General features: G+C 40.4%; 1 protein-coding gene across 3 annotated transcripts in view; it reads right to left on the bottom strand.

The window, feature by feature from the left end:
- Nucleotides 1–18,541, bottom strand: part of bmp2k (BMP2 inducible kinase) — a 47,295-nt gene that overhangs the window by 27,197 nt on the left and 1,557 nt on the right. For all 3 annotated transcript variants that reach the window (XM_068604433.1, XM_068604435.1, XM_068604434.1), the window contains 2 exons: nt 1,463–1,581; nt 387–492 (listed from right to left, as the gene is read on the bottom strand). In XM_068604433.1, coding sequence (XP_068460534.1) covers nt 387–492; nt 1,463–1,581 — 225 coding nt within the window. The remainder of the gene's footprint in view (nt 1–386; nt 493–1,462; nt 1,582–18,541) is intronic.

The following is an 18,541-nucleotide window of genomic DNA, read 5'->3' as shown; positions in this document are numbered from 1 at the left end:
GAGCATGTGAAACTGACTTGGATATTTTGATTATTCCCAGTATTCAGAGTGATGTTTGTACATAAACGTATGCAATGAGGCGATTACTGCACAAAATGGCCTTCCAAAAAGCCAAGCTGAGTCAGCCAGTTGCAACAATCAATAGAGGGGCCACACAAAGGTGACAACCGCCAAATAAACTATTGGATAGGTTTCTTTTTCAATGGTTTAACTGCAAAGACTGATAAATTAGATATGCTAGAATATATTCATTACCTAATGTGCAGTGAAGTGGGCTGTATTTTTTCAGTGTCTATGCGATATGAAGACCAAACATCATTACTACAGTGTTTAGCAGGGACCAAAAACACAAAACTCAAATGTTTGCAAACGGTAGGGTGCTGTACCTTTACAGTATTCCATGAGGATCAGGACTTCCCACACGCTGTCCGACACCGCGTTGATTGTGGAGTCCAGGTAGCCGACAATGTTCTTGTGGCCCGACAGCTCTTTCTGCAAAACAAGATGAAAACATGAAACTCATCAGGACAGAAGGAAACAAACATTCGAAGAGAAGATGAAGTTGTGCATCTCGAGGAGTGAAAATCTTTAAGCTCCGACTAGCAAAAAGCAGTGCCGTGCTATTCTCTTTTTTTTCGACTGACCTCACGCATAATCCGTGCTGCATTTCTGTTACGTGTCCGTAAGACAGCACGATGCGTAATCGTTGGGACCATCGTAACTACCAGTCCACTTTCAGTGAACTTACTTACTGACTCGTCGTAATTTATTTTACAGAGAAGATTTGCCAGCCCCTCCTGCAAAAGCCACCCCAACGAGCCCGAGTCTGTTTTCTATTTCTGAACATTTGTCTTGTGTAAATATATATATTTTTTTAATTATGTATAATACATTTCTTTTTTTTTTTTCAAAAAATGTTGTAATGGTAATTTTTCATTTGCACAGACCCCATGAAACTTGTTCTGAAGTATAAAGTAATTTCTCAGTCCCATTTTTATAATTTTGATGGAACTAGTGACTACTCAAATTTATAATAAAAATCTATCTACTATTTTATTCAGATATTTCACTGCTTTTGTGAACCCAAGAACTTTAGTAAACCAATTTCAACCATCCAACTTTGAATGACAAAACGGGTGAAGAGGGTGAATTGAAGCCATTTACACCCACCTTGCTTTATGTGAGCGAGCGTCTTTATGAGGGCTTCTGTTCCATTTCAAACACAAATTATGCCCTTAAATTTAATAAATGTATACTGATAATGCCCTCATGAAATTTTCCGATAATGAGCACATTAAGAGCACAAAAATGAAGCGGAAAATGTATTTCGAGCTAGGACAAAAAAACCCAAAGAAATAAGTTTACTTTGCTCCAGAATAGTGGAATAAAATTGAGTGGAGAGCAGCAAAAACATTGAGAGATAAAATCTCAAAACAATTTAACACTGCGATGCTGCTCTCACCATGATGGTGATCTCCCTCTTGTAGACGTTGAGATCCGGGTCATTGTTGACGTACATCCGTTTGAGAGCGCAGCGGACACCGCTGTGCGTACGAGCCAGGAACACCACTGAAAAGCCTCCTGGAAAAACAATTTGACAATTGTTAGCATTACATCAGTGTGCTGAATGTACTTTATAGGGTGATGGTTTTCAGGGATATTATGTAGAAAAACTGCTTATTGACCATAAAGTACAAATTAGGCGATGCTCAATTGAGACTAGATTTTCCACATATGGAAAATAGACAATTGCAAGACACTTTAAAGTTAACCATGTCACAAATGATATTCACATGGTGGAAAAAGAAGTCGAAGATCGAACAAAAAGGATACTGAGTTGATTGGAGATGTTTTCACAACATATACAAAAGAGGGATTTAAGACCTGTTTGTTACAACGCTATTAAATTGAGTATCAGGAATCATATGAAGTCAATGGACTTCTAAATTGCTAGTATTGTGACTTCTCTACTCAACCCCCAGTACATACAAGGATACAAACATAGTGCTGACAAAAAACTTCAATGTAGAAAATGGTGTAATCCCAAATTATTAAAAAGTTCTCTAAGAGCAGCTTTTAACAGCTTCTAACTGGTCTCATTTTATGAGACTAAATGCTAATCTTATCTAGTTGTATTGGCCTAACTCCAACCGGGTGTAATCCTGGAGTAAATGAACCTTATTGCTTTATAAAATATAGCAAGGTTTTCCAAGAATGAGAGGAGCTGAAATTGCATGTTTTTTTGGTGGGAAATGGTGTTTCTTTGTGGGGGAGTGGACCGTGTTGACCGGGACAATGCGTTTAGCTGTGATGCTGTAGCTGTTGTCACGGTTCTGTGTGCCTCTCTGGGTGAATGGACTTAACACTGAGATGGGACAGTCCCCAGTCTCATTAGGAGGGGATCTCTGAGTCCCCGCATGGTGGGCATCAAAGACTCCTCAAACTGAAGAGGAGACAAGAAAGGATCCACAATGGCACGTTTGTTGCCTAAACAGTTACCTTAGGCCAGCTAAAAAAGCAGCACGGATTTGGAATAAGCTGAAGTGGCACTAAAGTGGCCAGTGGGCACAAAGGCCCTTATTGAAGAGCCCATCAACATACCACTTCAACAGATCTCAAAGGTTGAGTTGGTGCGAGAACAGCGCAACATACAAAAAGGCGTTATCAGATTAGAAGAGGTGGCTGATGCTATTCTGCAGCACAAAGGGATGAACAGGCTGTGATGAGACAAAAGACAACCAGCAGCTGATTATGAAGCAAATCAGAGCATTCGCTAGTGTCAACGTAAAACTATGACAAGGTAATTTCCCTGGGACTGGTTAAGTCTATTCTGCTTTATATGTTTTTTTGTTTTGCATCATTCTGAAAAACAGCCAACATGCTAATGATCAGGAATAGCTGCATGCGGACAAATAACAAAAAAATAACTAGACAATAGAAAATACAAACTGCTGATAACACAAGAAGCTTAAAAAACATCATGCTGGTGTTGCTAAAATGGGTAACATACACAAAACGACATTAAATACGCACAAAAACACTAGATTCAGGAAGAGAAACTCATCAGGGCAGGAACAAAAATACAGAACTTAGAACGTAACAAAAATAAAAGATGGTATTTGCTGCATGTAATAATGGAGCTATCCAGTTAAACTGATTTTATAAGAGGCAGTTGAGTGTAGAGCAATCCATCGACTCGGGCAGGTGGGAGGGAACTTGTTAAGTTTTTTGAAAGAACTACTTCAAAAAAAAAAAATAACTTAAAGTAAACAGCAGCAAGCACTTATTCATAAAGACTTTCAAGCTGAGACTTGATCCTTTGTGATGCAGAGTTTGCTTCATGACCCTGCCGTACAGGGAAAATGTGACCTGTGAGTCATCTTGTGCAAATCTCAAGCTTAACGCACTGCTTTGACATGAAAAGAAATCTTTTAAAAAGGTGTAGGATGCAGTCATGGTAAAGATCAAACTTGAGGGAAGAAGATGTGAGGGTTGCATGGGCCGGATGACAGATTTTACAGGCAAAATCTATTTGCTCGGGCGAGGGGCCAAAAGCCTGAAAAGAGCAGGCTGTTAAAGCATGCATGGACAAGATACAAAAGAACAGCTAACCTTCGCACAAACACAGAACAAACTGGAGAGCTACACTTAACATCCTGACAACCAAATTCACTCCAACTGTTTTGCCTTTGGTTAGACGACAACACTTTTTTTTTGTAAGCGACTGTTGACTTGGAGCAAAGGGACATGTCATATGAGGTGCACTGGTTAAAAGATGAATCTGGTCTGAGAAATCAGCGACTGAAGAGAATAATCTGCTCATAAGTTGTCTATGACCCATCTCCAAGGTGCCACTGCTATAAGCCTTTTGTTATGGCACACTACAAAAGGTCACGATTGGTTTTTAAACCCTGCAAAGGTCTGCGATGCCAGGGATCGAAAAGCCTCGGCTCCTGCCTCTCTGCGAGTGATGGGCCCACATGATTGGGCTCCATGTAGATTTTGTTTTTAGGCTTTGGCCTGACGGAGCCCCATGTGTTACTGTCACGCCACAAGACTCGCCTCTTAGGTCTGGCTTCAGAAGGGTTCTATGGGTTCTACGGTTTCATAGTTTTTCAGGCAACTTTTCAGTGAAATGCTCTTGGTCTGGCCCCAACTCTAGGATCTCTTTACCTTGGGAGACTATCAGGAGTTATTGCCCCCCCTTCCCTAATAAGAGCACTTCCTAAGTCAATGGGACACACCGACCCCTTCACCACGTTTAGGTGGTGATTCATTGGAGGGGGCATGCTGTGGTTGTTCGGGCACCTGATCAAGATGCCCCCCTTTGAAAGTTTTAAAGGGACGCCTAACTGGTAAGAGTCCTTCGGGGTCAGACACAGAACACGTTGGAGGGTTTATATATCTTGTCTGGACTAGGAGCATCTTGGGCCTGCTGGTCTGCTCTGGGACTGACTGATGCCATATGCTCAAGGATCAGACTTTCACTATATCACAACCCTGGGGCTCTTGTTGCCTCCCACGATGAGCATGCCAGTCATGGAAGCGTACACTATTGAGAGTATTATTCTCCTGAGTGGCTCTAGATGGAATGATTTATTTTAAAAGGGGCTTTGTGCCCAGCATACCAACTTCGTAGACAAATAATGGACCCTTGAACAACACAAATTGTTCCACACTGTACTGGTTTTAAACTATTCTTGGCTTTTTAACATGTACAAAACACAAGGGAGAGAAATATGTGTTGCATTAATGATATTTCAATACCGCTGCACATGCGTTGCTGCGTTTTCTGGTGTCCGCACAAGCTTCGGTTTCAGAGACAACGGTGAAGCAAATTAGGTTGATGTAATGTGGGGTGAAAAGTTTAAACTCAATCTTTAATGTCCCAAACATTTGTGTAAACTGATTCAACTAACAAAGAACCAGATGAACCTGAACAGGAAAAAAGGGAGATTTGTCAAGTCTTGTGAGACAAAGTATCCCTGCAGCTCTTACACTTACATGTCACAGTATTGTTTTTTAGTCAAACATAACTGCATAGGCAACCGTATTCTCCATTTTGGCAAAAAACTTGAGCTCTGCTTTGGGGGCTTTTCGTCATTTAATTATTAACAAGATCCAATAATACTAAAATACTATTGAATCTTAACACTAAGAGCCAGGAGGCTAAAGATTATTGAAGATGTTCATCTGCACATTTCTTATATTACATGAATCATCTGCTTTCTCATGTTCTCACATCTTTTAAGATAACTAACTCACTGAGGCACCAAGGTTTTTAGAGTGATACGTAGGTTAAAAGATGCTTGTGGAAATCAGAAGATTATGTGCCTTAAGTTTAGGTTACAGAAACTGATACTACAGCATAGTAAAGTTCTCTCAGAAGTGCACAGAAGAGTAATTGAATCCTTTCAGTGTATTAAAGCATTGCTTATGGGCATGTCTAACTCCGGTACTCTGGGCCCATTAGTCACATCTCACTGTTATTGTACTGACCCTCCTGCTGCTTGTCTGTTAGCTGGCTGCACTGCAGAGAGGAGACAGGGGCCCTTCATTGTGAGGACATGGGCAGTTGTTGGTGACAGTTTGGAGGGGAAAACCCAGGATCCATCAGGCCAAGAATAAAGGTGTGTGTGTGTGGGGGTAGGGGGGCGGGGGGGAGTACTAACATTGCAGCCTGGTACTGAACGAGGGCTGTAATGACTGAATAACTTTCACTGGCCCTGAAACCCTGACATCACTGCAAAGCCTGACTAACTAGGACAGTCACAGGCAGCCAACATGACAGCCTGTTGAGGAGGCTTGAAAGAGGATCTCAACAGTTCTTTGCAAAACAGATACTCAGCATGTGATAGACGAGAAAAAAAGAGAAGAAAATTCAAAAGTGGCAGAGAAGCGTCTTGACAAGTGAGGATTAGAGGATTTAGTAACATGCAGCAAACAGTGAGGATATATGTTTATAGTTTCTGCTTGGGCACAAGACGCATATGTTCTTCCTCCAAAGCATGATGTCATCTGTGATAACAGACCACTCTCTGACCGACAGTCTTTCTGCTCACATCTTTCCTTCTCCCTGTTGAGGCACTAATTTTAACACTACAGCGAGTTATAAAGCTCGTTAAAAAGCCTTGCTTGGTTAAAAGCTAGAATCTACAATCAGTTTAATTCAGCTGCGTTTAAGGGAGGAGAATGCCATTTATTTTAGAGCACACTTAGGTAGTTCCTCTTAGTTGCCCTCGTACCCTAACATGAACCCAGAACACCTCCCCTACAAGTTTTCACAGTTGTAAGCTTGATGACAGGAGTTACTAGCTTAAAACAACTTAAAAGAAGCCGATGGGTTGCACAACATTACAAAAAAAAGTGGTAATCTGAATACTGGAATTAGGAGATAACAATTACATTGCTATTCTTAAAATGATGAGAAACCAGAAGAAAAGTAAAGGTTGCATTTTGCGAAGCAATTCACTGTTTTCTGAGCCTTCTTTTGCCTGCCAATCTCCCTCTAGACTATTTTCCATGTTATTTCATAAGAGCTTGACTCTAAAAAATGATCCCAAACTTGCCTACTTCAATTATAAGGTGGAATAATTTTACCTGTACTGGCTATTTAATATGTGCTAAATGTATCAGCAATATGATGATGCAAGTTTGATGAAAACAAAAGTTATGACATAACTGATGGCTCCATCACTCTTTCATACTATTCTTCGAAACATTTAATAGGAACGTCGGCATTAAAACAAGTGTTAAAAAATAACAAAAGTACATCATAAATCCCATTCTTTTATAGTGCCGCATGAGTCATGCGAATTAACATCAATGTAGGAAAAGGATTTCCATTAACTGGCTTCGAGGTCTGGCCAGTTTGCCATGCGGTGTCAGTTGCTCTCACTAATAACCAATATAGACTTCATGATCCCCAGCGCTTTAGCAAATCCTTTGAGATTTGGTATTATACTCACTAGTGTGGGAAGGACTTTTGTCCTTTGACTGGTTAAAGTAGTGAGCAAACACGTAAGTGACTGTGAAAGTCAACGGTCGATGTCAACCGTTTGATGCCGATGACTAATCTCAACCGGTATAACTATTCCAGAATAATACGTATCCATGACCATTATTTCAATGCCTAACCATCTCACAAGGGTTTTGGAAAACTGAAGTCACCATCTAAAACAGGCCTGTTTGCAAACATTGAGCCCTTTAACCAGTGTTCCCTCTAAGCTGCACACGTGCGGCCAGTCGAAGTGTTTTTTCAGGGGTTTAACATCTTTTTTGCGCCAGTGTTTCTGAGATAGGAGTGAGCCATCGCCGCAATAGAAGATCTTTGATGTGACGTGTTGAGTCTCCTTGGCCAATCAGATCCTTAAAATTGTAGTAAAGCCTTGTAGTAAAGCAAGTAAAACCTGAACAAGACTGCCTTGTAATTTTACTTTACAAATGTAAGGATCGTTTTTATAGCCGTTTGAAATTGGGACATTAAGAATATCATTATGTAATTGAAGCTGATTTTGAATTAAACTTTTCTCAAACTGTACAGTAAAGTCTCAAGGCCATACACATGGACATAGCAGGGATCATTCTGAACAAGACTGTGTTGTACTTTTAATTTACAAGTTTAAGGATATGCCGTTTGTCTATGAATAGCATCATTTCATTTGCGTTTTTCAGCTCGGCTTCTCTCTCTGGCTTCTCTGTGCTGCTTACCGCCCCTGTACCGTAACACCTTGAATACAGGTGCATTCAGAATTGCAATTGAGGCTCACTCGGCGGATGTGGGCTCACTTTACCGCAGTGTTTTGTAGCCTAATTTTTTGCAAACCACCAGTCATAACCTCCCCTTAACCTCCCCTTATTGAAGTTCAACAAAGATCCTTTAAGTTCAACTAAACTGACTGGTAAAACATCATTAAAATGTTCCCAAAGTCCAGCCATAATAAAAGGATATATAATAAATATCAATCTTGCATACATATTGATGCATTTGATGTCATCTCTTTGAATCCCTTATGGCTAACGCAGGCTTGTGGTAACTTTCGGTAGGTCGCGTGGTTGCGAATTGCTCAGTGCTGAATTGTGTGCTCAGAAAAGAAGAAAAAAATTGATCAGTGCTGAAAAAAATAGAGGGAACATTGCCTATAACCCACTTTAGGCTCACCATTGTTTGTTAAAAACACTACTTATTCCATTTCTCTCTCGAGTCCTCAAAAGTTAAACTGAAGCAACATTCACAAAAGCATCAGTGGCATACGTTCTCGGCCTAAAAATAGGCATGCACTTGCTTTTAGCAGGTATTTGAGCGATTCTGCACTCAATGAGCCTTTTCCTTGCTGCACACTGGTGTGTCATCTTTTCATTTGATTTGTGGATGGATGAAGACCTTTGCCAATTTCTGACACAAAATGTATAGGAAGTTACTTATTATACAAGTCAAGTTTTTGGTATTAAACAAAAGATAGCTTTGTACTCTGGTAAATGGTTAAACATGAATTTGGCACAGTTAACCTACAAATATGCAATGGCCTTGGAAAAGAGACAACCAATTGGTCAGATATTTTTAAACTTTTAGAGTTGAGGGTGGCACTCTGCCAAAACACAGAGGAGATAGTGGGGTGCTGCAGGCATACTGGACTAAAATGAATGAATGAATGAATGAAAAGTACTTTATTAATCTCCAAGGAGAAATGAACGATGCATTCACAGGGGGAAAAACAGCTGGATAGTACAATCTGGCAAATGGTCTCACATCTGGGGGTCTGACTTCCTTGTAAGCAACAAGCTGTTTAGAGCTGCAGCTATCGATTATTTAAGTAATAGGAAATTCTAATTCTGGTGCTAAATGAATGGTTAATGTCCGTTACCACAATCATTCAGAATCATCCTCTCTAGGAATTGTCAAAACTATCTCGATCAAAAGCACCAGTTGCAGTGATGGGTTTTAAATAAATAAAATCCAACTCCTATTTATCTCTAGCATACACACCTCAATTCTACAGTAGACAAAACATTGTCAAACTGAACTTCAGCTCCACCATATTCAGCTTTCAATATTCCACTTTGGCCTACAAGTTAAGCACACAAGGGTCTCGGCTGAATTTAATCTAATTTCAACCTCAGATGAGAGGTTGAAAAAGAAAAGACGGATGCAAGTGTGTGAAGAAGTCATCCCGACGAGCGAGTCCATAAAAGGTCATGTGAGGAGGTGTTTTTTTTCTTTCTGTGAGCTTGGTGAGCTTGAAGGTTCTGGCTGTCAGCTCTCATACATCTTACCTCAAAAGTGTTTACTACTGAACCGAAAGACACAAGTGGCTGTGCTTCAAAGGCTTTAGGTTGAAATCAAAAGAGAGACAGAGATGCTCCTGGATGAAAAGTATACAAGAGGGTGAAAACACAACGGGTCAGCTGTTAGTCCAAGTTTACCACCATCCAGATATGTAAAGGAAAACAAGAGGGAGGGGGGGGGGGGGGGCACGACTTTTAAATCAGTTAGACTATCTGATGACGTGTTTAAGGGCTCTTTGCAAGATACAATGCATGAGCGCTATATTTTCATTAATATATAAATGCGTACATAAATTACTTTAGACCAGATGATTTAAATTTACTAGTGTAATTATCAGAAAGGTCAATAAGTGGTGATGTAGTGCGCAAAGACAAAAATCTTAGGCAATTACATCGACAATTTAGGATGCTGCCAGACTGCTATGAAAAACATTGTCATTTTGTCAATAGAGAGACTACAATTGCACAAATAGGCTTGCGCCTATGTAGGTCAGACTATAAAATGCTTAAACTTTTGCCCGATGTTGACAGTTCAGACTACACAACTGATCTTTAGTGGTTGCGTAGGTGTGTAAAGTTAGTATGCCAAGAGCCCTGAGTTTACATAAATCTTAAATTAAGCATCTGCAAACATCACCAAAAACTGACTGGTCTGCTTAGGCCACTTTGTGGCTTCCCTTTATGGTCGACTTTCTCAAGTCAAGAAGAGCAATTTCAAATATTTCAATTAACGATTTTGATATAAAAATGAATAATTGGGGCTGCTGTAGCTCAGGGGGATGAGTGGTCGTCCCGTTACCACAAGGTAGCCGGTTCAATCCCCAGTCCCCCCACAGTTCACATGTCGAAGTATCTCTCATTGCTCCCCGGGCGCCTCACAGGGCAGCCCACTGCTCCTTAATCAAGGATGGGTCAAATGCAGAGAGGAATTTCCAAGGGATTAATAAAAGTGTATGTTTCTTTTTTTCGCCATACCACTTTGTATGTAAAGTAAACCTCGCTTCAAAACAGCCACTGTAATTTCAGGCTGTAGCTAACAGTGCAGCAGCAGTTTGTGTCTTTTATGGATGCACACCAGGTGCAGCTTGTTAACGGAATGGGATGAAGCAAGGGACTGCGAGACATGAATGATCTTGCAGGATATTTTATGTGCAAACTCAAATCGAGACGCAAACATGACATGGACTCCTGTCTGTTGCTCCGATTTGACAGTTACATCCAGAAAGAAATGTTTTACCACAAACTGTTCCCACAACAATAAATGTTGCATGCAAGTACTTAAGAAATTATTTTGTATTTGTGCATATACGATCCGACAAGTACACAATCTGCTTCAAGACTAGCAATATAACCGTACCAGACATTTAGCAGCCCATACTAATACCAGTAATATTCTATGATTTTCGATACTGCGGTAAACAACTAAACCGTAAGTCTCATGTACTTCCACATCCACTGCTTTACTAATGTTTGCATACTGTTTTTTGCCAATTTATTTTTAACCTCTGATGAGAGGCAGGATTAGTGGATTTAGAAACAATGCATACAATTCCAAAGGCAGTGGAACCAAATCATTTATTTAATAAAAAACACGAGACAATATCCTGGTCACGGCGTACTGCTTTATTTGAATCATGCTGTACTATCGCTTCAAAATCCTCTAAATTAAATCCTAATGATACGATGTATGAATCCACATTTCAAAATACACTGATCAAAAACATTAAGCCGCCGCTGGAAGTACACTGAAATGTTGCAGTGGACTTCCACATCAATGTCCTTCTGTTTGTGACCCGGGTTCACTCCAACATTTGGCCCTCCTCGGAATTGGGTGATGATGAATCGGGAGAAAATTATTCATTTGCGGATTCACAAAAGAGGGGAGGGGCCTGCAACGCAGCGAGGCAGATACACAGAGCCTCAATGAGCAAGCACAAAGGCAGCGATGCCACATCACGGGACCGAGTGCTGCGTCGTACCAGCATTCTTTCTCGGGTGCTAGAATAAGACAACACGGGGGCAGTGGGCACAATGCGCCCATTCATCATCAGTACAGTATGCTAATAATGTGGATGGGATGCATTCCCCCTCCTGGCAGAGAGGGAAAATCAACTGGGTCATGAAAATAAAATAAAAAACATTATGAAAAGAAACGCTTTGACCTGCACTGCAATGATTGATGGCAAGGAAAGCAATTACACCTCCTCTCTTTCAATCAAATTGCAAAGTTATTTGTGTTATTTGTGTGATTGTTTGCATATCCAGAGCACTTTGTTTGATTATCACTCAAGTGATTTCATTTACCTACTTTTCAGTATCATTAAACACGACTAAGAATCTACAGCCATGCTTGCAGATCTGTAAGGCTCAAATTTTGTGCAGTATAACACAATTACAATGCCGTAAATCGTAAAAAGCTAAAAAAAAAAAAAAAGTTGAATTTCTTTGACAAAAAATGCCAAACAATGTTTCCCACTGACCACTAGTGTTATCTATATTGGAACAACAAAAAAAAAGGCTTTACGTGCTATACAGTACATTCTGAGCTATTTGTATTTTTACAACCTCTACTTGGTGCATTGAAGGCAGGGGAGGACAGGAGAGGACAGGAGAGGCTGTCCTCTCCGTAATGCAGAATGAGTTCAGCAGCCTGCAGTTCAGGCGAGGTTGTGTCACATGACTGTCGGTCTCAGGCAAATCAAACATGGCTTCCTAGTTCTACTGAGGAGCTCAGAATCTGGTTAAAGCAAACCGTTTATGCAACAAGAATAAAAAGTTTTTGAGGAAAAAAAATTTCACAGCTTCTCTCTGTGATAAACGGTTTAGTTTTGGCGATTGGTTGAAGAAAACATGCTTTTCCATTCTGCTGGAGGTTTCTGGGGTTCAGAAGGTTAACTTTGACTCAATACGATGTGGCGTCATGCAGCAAGCGCTGCGTTGGCACAGCCCATTCGTGCAACCGTGGCTGTGGAGGGTTTTAGAACTTTCCAGAGTTATAAAATCTTGTCTCTTTAAAATCTCGTCTCACGTTGCTTTAGCACAATGTTGTTTCCAGGCTGAAACAGGGCAGAGCTAGATAGTGACCATCGTGGTCAAAACACCAAATGAGGAGATGGTGTTCGATCTCTGATACAGATTTCAATCATATCCCTCAGGCTTAAGCCGACTGCTTTTCACTTTATGTAAACAGTGTCAGACCGGCTGCAGATATCTACAGTACATTGACTTAACGTTCAGCTTTGGCTTTTATCTATTATTCTCTGTCACAAAGCAAACATTACTGATTAAATGCACAACAAAGAGTTTGACAAACATACATGTTTCAAGTGGAAACCTGCGCATGCAACTGATGAATTCTTCTGTAAATTTCTAGTAGCGCAGAGGTCAAAAGAACCGTTTGGTGGATGTATATGGCATTTGTTCAGATTACTAGTGTCAAAATGACACTGTGAAAAGTGCCCACGTGTCCGCTGTGAACACAGCAGCCGTTTGCATGGAAACGAAGTCTGTTATTCTCCTGTTTACGTGATCTGTAGCTCATTGTGGTCAGAGAGTCCCAGCGACCAGGGCTGAAGGCCTCGCACTGCCCTCATTTCTTCCGACTTGCAGAGTGCCTTTTTTTTTTTTAAATGAAAAAAAAAAACCTTCCAAGATTCTGCTGATGCCAATGTGTAGTCATGCTGACTTCACATTTTCTCAAAACATGCTCTTTAGAGAAAAAGGGTTTTGTGACAGGCATGTGTGACCCAAAAGGGCCAGACCAGCAGCAATGCAGAAACAGACACAATGAGTCACAATAAAGCACAAGGTTTGCATAGCTATCATGCTTGGAAAACTCTAATTAGCCGAGGCGGCGATTAATTATAACCTTGCTGTTAACATGCTTGTAAAACTGCATAAGAAGTGAAACTAGTACACCAAGCATCTTTCTGTTGATTTGATTACAAAGGCACCGATATTTTAAACAGGAATGTACCAGCACATGCAAACTTCAGGTTTGCTTTGTACCGACCGAGGGGTAACGTCATTGTGGCCTGGTGAACAAGTAGCAGTGGCATAAGTGCTATGATGCAAGTTAGGCTGAGAACAAGACGTGTTCCACAGGCAGTCGTCTGTTTTAATGCCGAGCGGCTGTTTGTCAAATAGCTTGAGAACAGTTTGTCTGCCTTCTTAAACAGTGGCTTCAAATATCCTGAATGAAATAAACAGGCGTATTCACTATTAGTCTGCTTTTTAAAGTTCTGTTTAATCCTAAAAATGAAGACACGCGCCTTTAAACCGGTACACTTATGTCATTTAATACGACCATCTGCAATAAATTCTTCCTTCATTGTGGTTATGATGTTCGGTTTTGGTTGAAACTGTGTTGCTAAAAATGCGTCTCCCACAAAAAAAAAATTTTTTTCCTATTGTATGGTTGTCTCATGTTGTGAGAGTTTCATTTGTCGGGCATATTATCCATCTTTCCACATTCATCAAAAACATATTAAAACCTTCATGAAGATTCATTGCAGGACTGTTGGATTAGACTACATTAGTTACAGAAAGGTGTTGAACTGGCAACTGTGTGTAGGTGAGCAAGGCTCAAATATAAGTATGGTATGCTGTAAATATCACTATATACATTTCAATACATTAAAATCATCAGCATTAACAGTTCTGGTGTGTCGATTACAATTTCACCAAACTTTGTGCAACTTAACAAATATATAAAAAGGTGCCAAATTAATTTCCATACATTTCCTTAACTTCCAGGCCTTGAGGAGAAACCATAAAAAGACACGGTGTTAGTGGAGAAAAGAGTGACATGCTCACAGATGCATCCTGTTGCTTCATGACCTGTCTGTGTTCCTCTCGGAGACAGTTGAGAGCGCTCAGGAGAAACCACAGAGGCTAAACGGGAGCGGAGGGAAATGACTATCTTCCTCCTCAATGTTGCAACTGTCCAGCTTTGCAGATATGTCACTGGAAAAGATAAAAAGCTAACCAGGCATGAAGAGGACTTTTTTGGTGGAGATACCTGATTAATATCAACATGTTAACAACAGAAAGATACAGCTGTGTGTTTGGCTTCAAGGGAATCTCGTGCTTTTATTAAAACTGGCACAGTTGCAGGATAGAAGTTGAATGAGGAAGTGAGAGATGAGCCCGTGAGGAATCAGTCTCATAAGTGCCCAAGTGCTACATTCTTTGCAGCAGGCTTGAATTAACCCATGCACACTAGATAAACCTCTATGGGTGGCCTTTTCTAATGAATATATAGACAGGAAACTAAATGACCCAATCTGCTTTATCTGGTATCCAATACAACCAGGTATCTACAACACGGGAAGAAATAGATCAAGATGACCGTCACCACAGTGGTTTTACCTCATTATGTTGTCACGCAAAACTTTTTCACAAGGAGGAACTGCTATCAGGACAGCTCGTCTTTACTTTACACATAGAACTTGAAACGGCAAGCTTCTGCATTTACTGGTAATTCAGAATTTGTTTTGAACTACGTGCAACACTGTTCAAGACACCTGGGACGTGCAATAAACAAGGTTATGAAATGGGAGTTATTGGCTGTGCAGTGATCCCAGCACATGGGACCACTGCGGACAGAATCGGTAAAGTACTCCCCTCCTTCTCCTCTTGTGACACACCAGAGGGCGAAACTCCTACAAAAGCATCCTCTAGCTGCTCGTTCAAATGTGTATTGACATCAGGGATGCAAGCGATGCTCTTAATTGATTTGCTGTCGTTGATCTACTCAAAAGAGTAGATTTGTGTTCTTGTATTTTCTGGAGTACAAATGCGGTCAGCCTATAAAATAAGTAACGAACTAAATTCTGTACTGAATAAATGAAGAAAAGACTAATCTGACGTAATCCACTATGTTTTGGAAATTTGCATTATTAAGGTGTGTTCACACGGAAAGAGAAGAAAATGTTTGCGCGAGTGGATTACATGTTAAGTCAATACACAGACGCAAATGGTTGCAAAAAAGCATAATTTTTCGCAGTTGCCAATATTCGCTTTTTTGCCGGAGTTGAAATATTTAAACTTTGGCAAAAACATGTGAAACTTCAGCGGAACAGACACGTCGGGATACGTATTTTTCGCCGTCCGCAACAAGTTCGTTGTCTGCTCTCACAAAGTTATTGTTGTCGTTAATTTATCCGCCATACGCAGAGAGCGCGACGGTGTGGGAGAGAAAGAAAGAAAGAAAGAAAGAAAGAAAGAAAGAGAGAGAGAGAAAGAGTGCATGTGTGCGAGCGTCTGCTGTCTTGGCCATTAGTTAATTTACTTATTTTTGTGTAGGTAATATGTTGTTAAATATGTTTAAACTTAATTAAATTACCTATACAAGTAGTTATGTCTCGTATTAATTTGCCCTGTTATTGACGTGCCTATTGCGCACTGCACATGCGCAACCAGAAATTTGAATATATTCGAATATACGTGTTTTTTTTAAGCGAATATTCAAATGTCATTTTTGAGCAATTTTGACAGCCCTATTATGAACACAGACACGGGGTAATTTGATGATCCAACATTTGTGGTATTTCCACAACAAGTATAACGCAGAAAGAGTTGTACATTTTCCATGGTCGTTACCGATAATGAAAATGTTTTACAGGAACGCGACCGGGTCAGATTTGGTTAGCTAGTGAGGCTATGTGCTAGTAACTTCGGAACGGGGCTCAAGCCATGACCCTGTTGCAACTGGTTGCAAAAAAGCGAATTAACCACATAGTGTCGAGCGAGTAAAATCGGGCGAAAAAGCGTTGCGAATTGCAGTGCTTTTGGTGTGAACACGGCATTACACTTTTAAAAATACAGGGCTCATCAATAAGGATTACCTAGCGTTAAGTAAAATCCCACTTTGGCCACCGGAGCTGATGATGAAAGGAGCTCGTCTTGCACGATTCTAACCTCTGTTGAGAGTTACACATGCATGTTTTGTTATCATCCTGTCCCATCTATTGTGCAATTTGCCTCAACTTTGACAGCAATAAAAAAAACAATCGGCATGAGACGAGTAACAAATGTACTTCCGGTAAGAAGATTCCTGACCCACTTGTCCATGTTGCCACCTGAAAAAATAGTCTGAATGCAACCATTTCTGTCCACTGATGCTGTGAACATCACATTACTTGCTGAGCGTTACATAAAGAGTCTACAAATGTTCATTTACCAGAGCAGATTTGTTTTTTGACTACACCTTCATTAATAACCAGGGAGCAACATTTCCCTTTTAGATTCAACATTTAGTCTATTTCTAAATGTAGCAGACTGTTTAGTTCAAATTAAATACACATATATGGTTAACTCTGCAGCTCTGACACACACACACACACACACACACACAAACAAACACATACAAACACACTGACGCTTCCTCCTTTGGAACAGAATGATGAGCAAAGGTCACAATGCAACCTTGTGCTCCTGCTAGCAAAACCAGCCACAACCACTTCACATGATTATATGATGACACAAGACTCATGACTGCTCGCAGGAAGGGATGTGTGCGCGCATTTGTTTGGGGGGCAAAGTGAGATTAAGTTCACAGTTTGACGCAACCGCATGTTTACAGCGGTCCGTTACTTGAGGAGACAGCGACAAATAAATGTCTGACAGGTTTACTTTGCGCTCTTTATTTACAGTAACAAAGAATAACGCTAGAAGTATGCACGCAAAAATGCATTAAAAAAAGCTTACAATTTCCAATTATATGTAGTTTCCCTTTCACTGATCTGAACTGTTCCAGGTTTGTATCATGAGGGCTGTCCCCGAACTAATAAAGCCTCAAGCACTAGATCGTATTTGAGTAAGTAACTTATTATTTCATGCAAGTACCATCAGTCCTCTACAGCAGTGGTCCCCAACCTCCGGACCGGTACCGGGCCGTGGATCAATTGGTACCGGGCCGCCCAAGAAATAATTAATTTTTTCGTTTTTTTTTTAAATTTTCTGAGTCTTAAGAATCTTTTATTTTGAAAAACTGACCGGATTCTCTCGGTTACTTGAGCGCAAAAATTTTATCCACAAGCTAGCAAAATGAGTAAAAAACAGACGTCTTTGGAAAGTTTCTTTTCGAAGGGGAAAAGGCCCAGTGAAGAGACAGAAGAAAAACCTGTAACTTTCAAGAAAAAGAAAGCTTTTAACAGACAATACCAGGAGGACGTTTATTACCTCCGCCAAAGGAGGTTATGTTTTTGGTAGCATTGGTTTGTTTGTCTGTCTGGTGCGCTAGTGGTTTTACGACGCGGTTCGCACAAAAAAATTAAAACAGACGCCGAAAATATCGCTGCACGGGTGTCGCTTCTGGTCTGAATGACAACATCGGTTAACATGAGCACCGAATAAGTTTTATGAGGTATCATAAGTTGATGTAAAGGTTGTGATGTGAATCACAACATAAGGGGGGACACAAGCTGCATGGTGGAGGTTTGTAGTTATTTTATTATTTATTATCACATTTATTATATACGCAATATAAACAATATACGTACCCCCCCTCCCCAACGGTCCACAGTACAACTGTCAAGCGTTGACCAGTCCGCGGTTATAAAAAGGTTGGGGACCACTGCTCTACAGAATATTCCAGTACTGCAGAGGGATCTAGTCCTCCTTACAGTCCAAAACGTATTTGCAAATATTATTTTTGACAAACCTTTATGCAGTAAAGTCTGATCATTAGCATCTACTACATGCTGTAATAAAAAAAACCTGGAAATAACCAACTCTTTACTGTTAAAGGGGAGACCCTTGTGACCAATTAGTCGTCTAATTGGCTGAGCTGGGTTATTCTATAAATCAAAGGCTGATTCTAATTAACACACTGAGATAAGCACTAAACCATTTGTAAGAAGAAGCCCCACCACGCACACTTCCTCATTTGGTGCCCTTTTGACATGGAGGGGGAAATCTCGTTTCAACATATTTGAAACAGTAGTTTTTTCAAGCCATGAAGGAAATGTCTGACATTTTTCCATGAAAGCCTGTCAACATCCTCAGGATCTGTGTAATGGAGTTACTCATTTTTAAAATGGTACTCCATCTAATAAAATGAAGTGCGTGTTAACAGAAAACTACCCCTCAGCCAGCCTGTGAAGACACTAGTCCTTGGATAGAGATTCAAACTTTACACATGTCCTCGAAAAAAAATTCACCACCTGGACAAAATCGAACAGCAGAGGAATCTGAATGAACATCTTGGACAACATGTTTATTAACATGGAGTGTGTTGACACACGAGGCTTGG

This window comes from Clinocottus analis, unplaced genomic scaffold, assembly GCF_023055335.1.
Source record: "Clinocottus analis isolate CAN_PGR_092001 unplaced genomic scaffold, fCliAna1.0.p SCAF_7, whole genome shotgun sequence".
Lineage (NCBI taxonomy): Eukaryota > Metazoa > Chordata > Actinopteri > Perciformes > Cottidae > Clinocottus > Clinocottus analis.
Note: the sequence above shows the minus strand (reverse complement) of the source record. Positions and strands in the feature narration are given on the sequence as shown.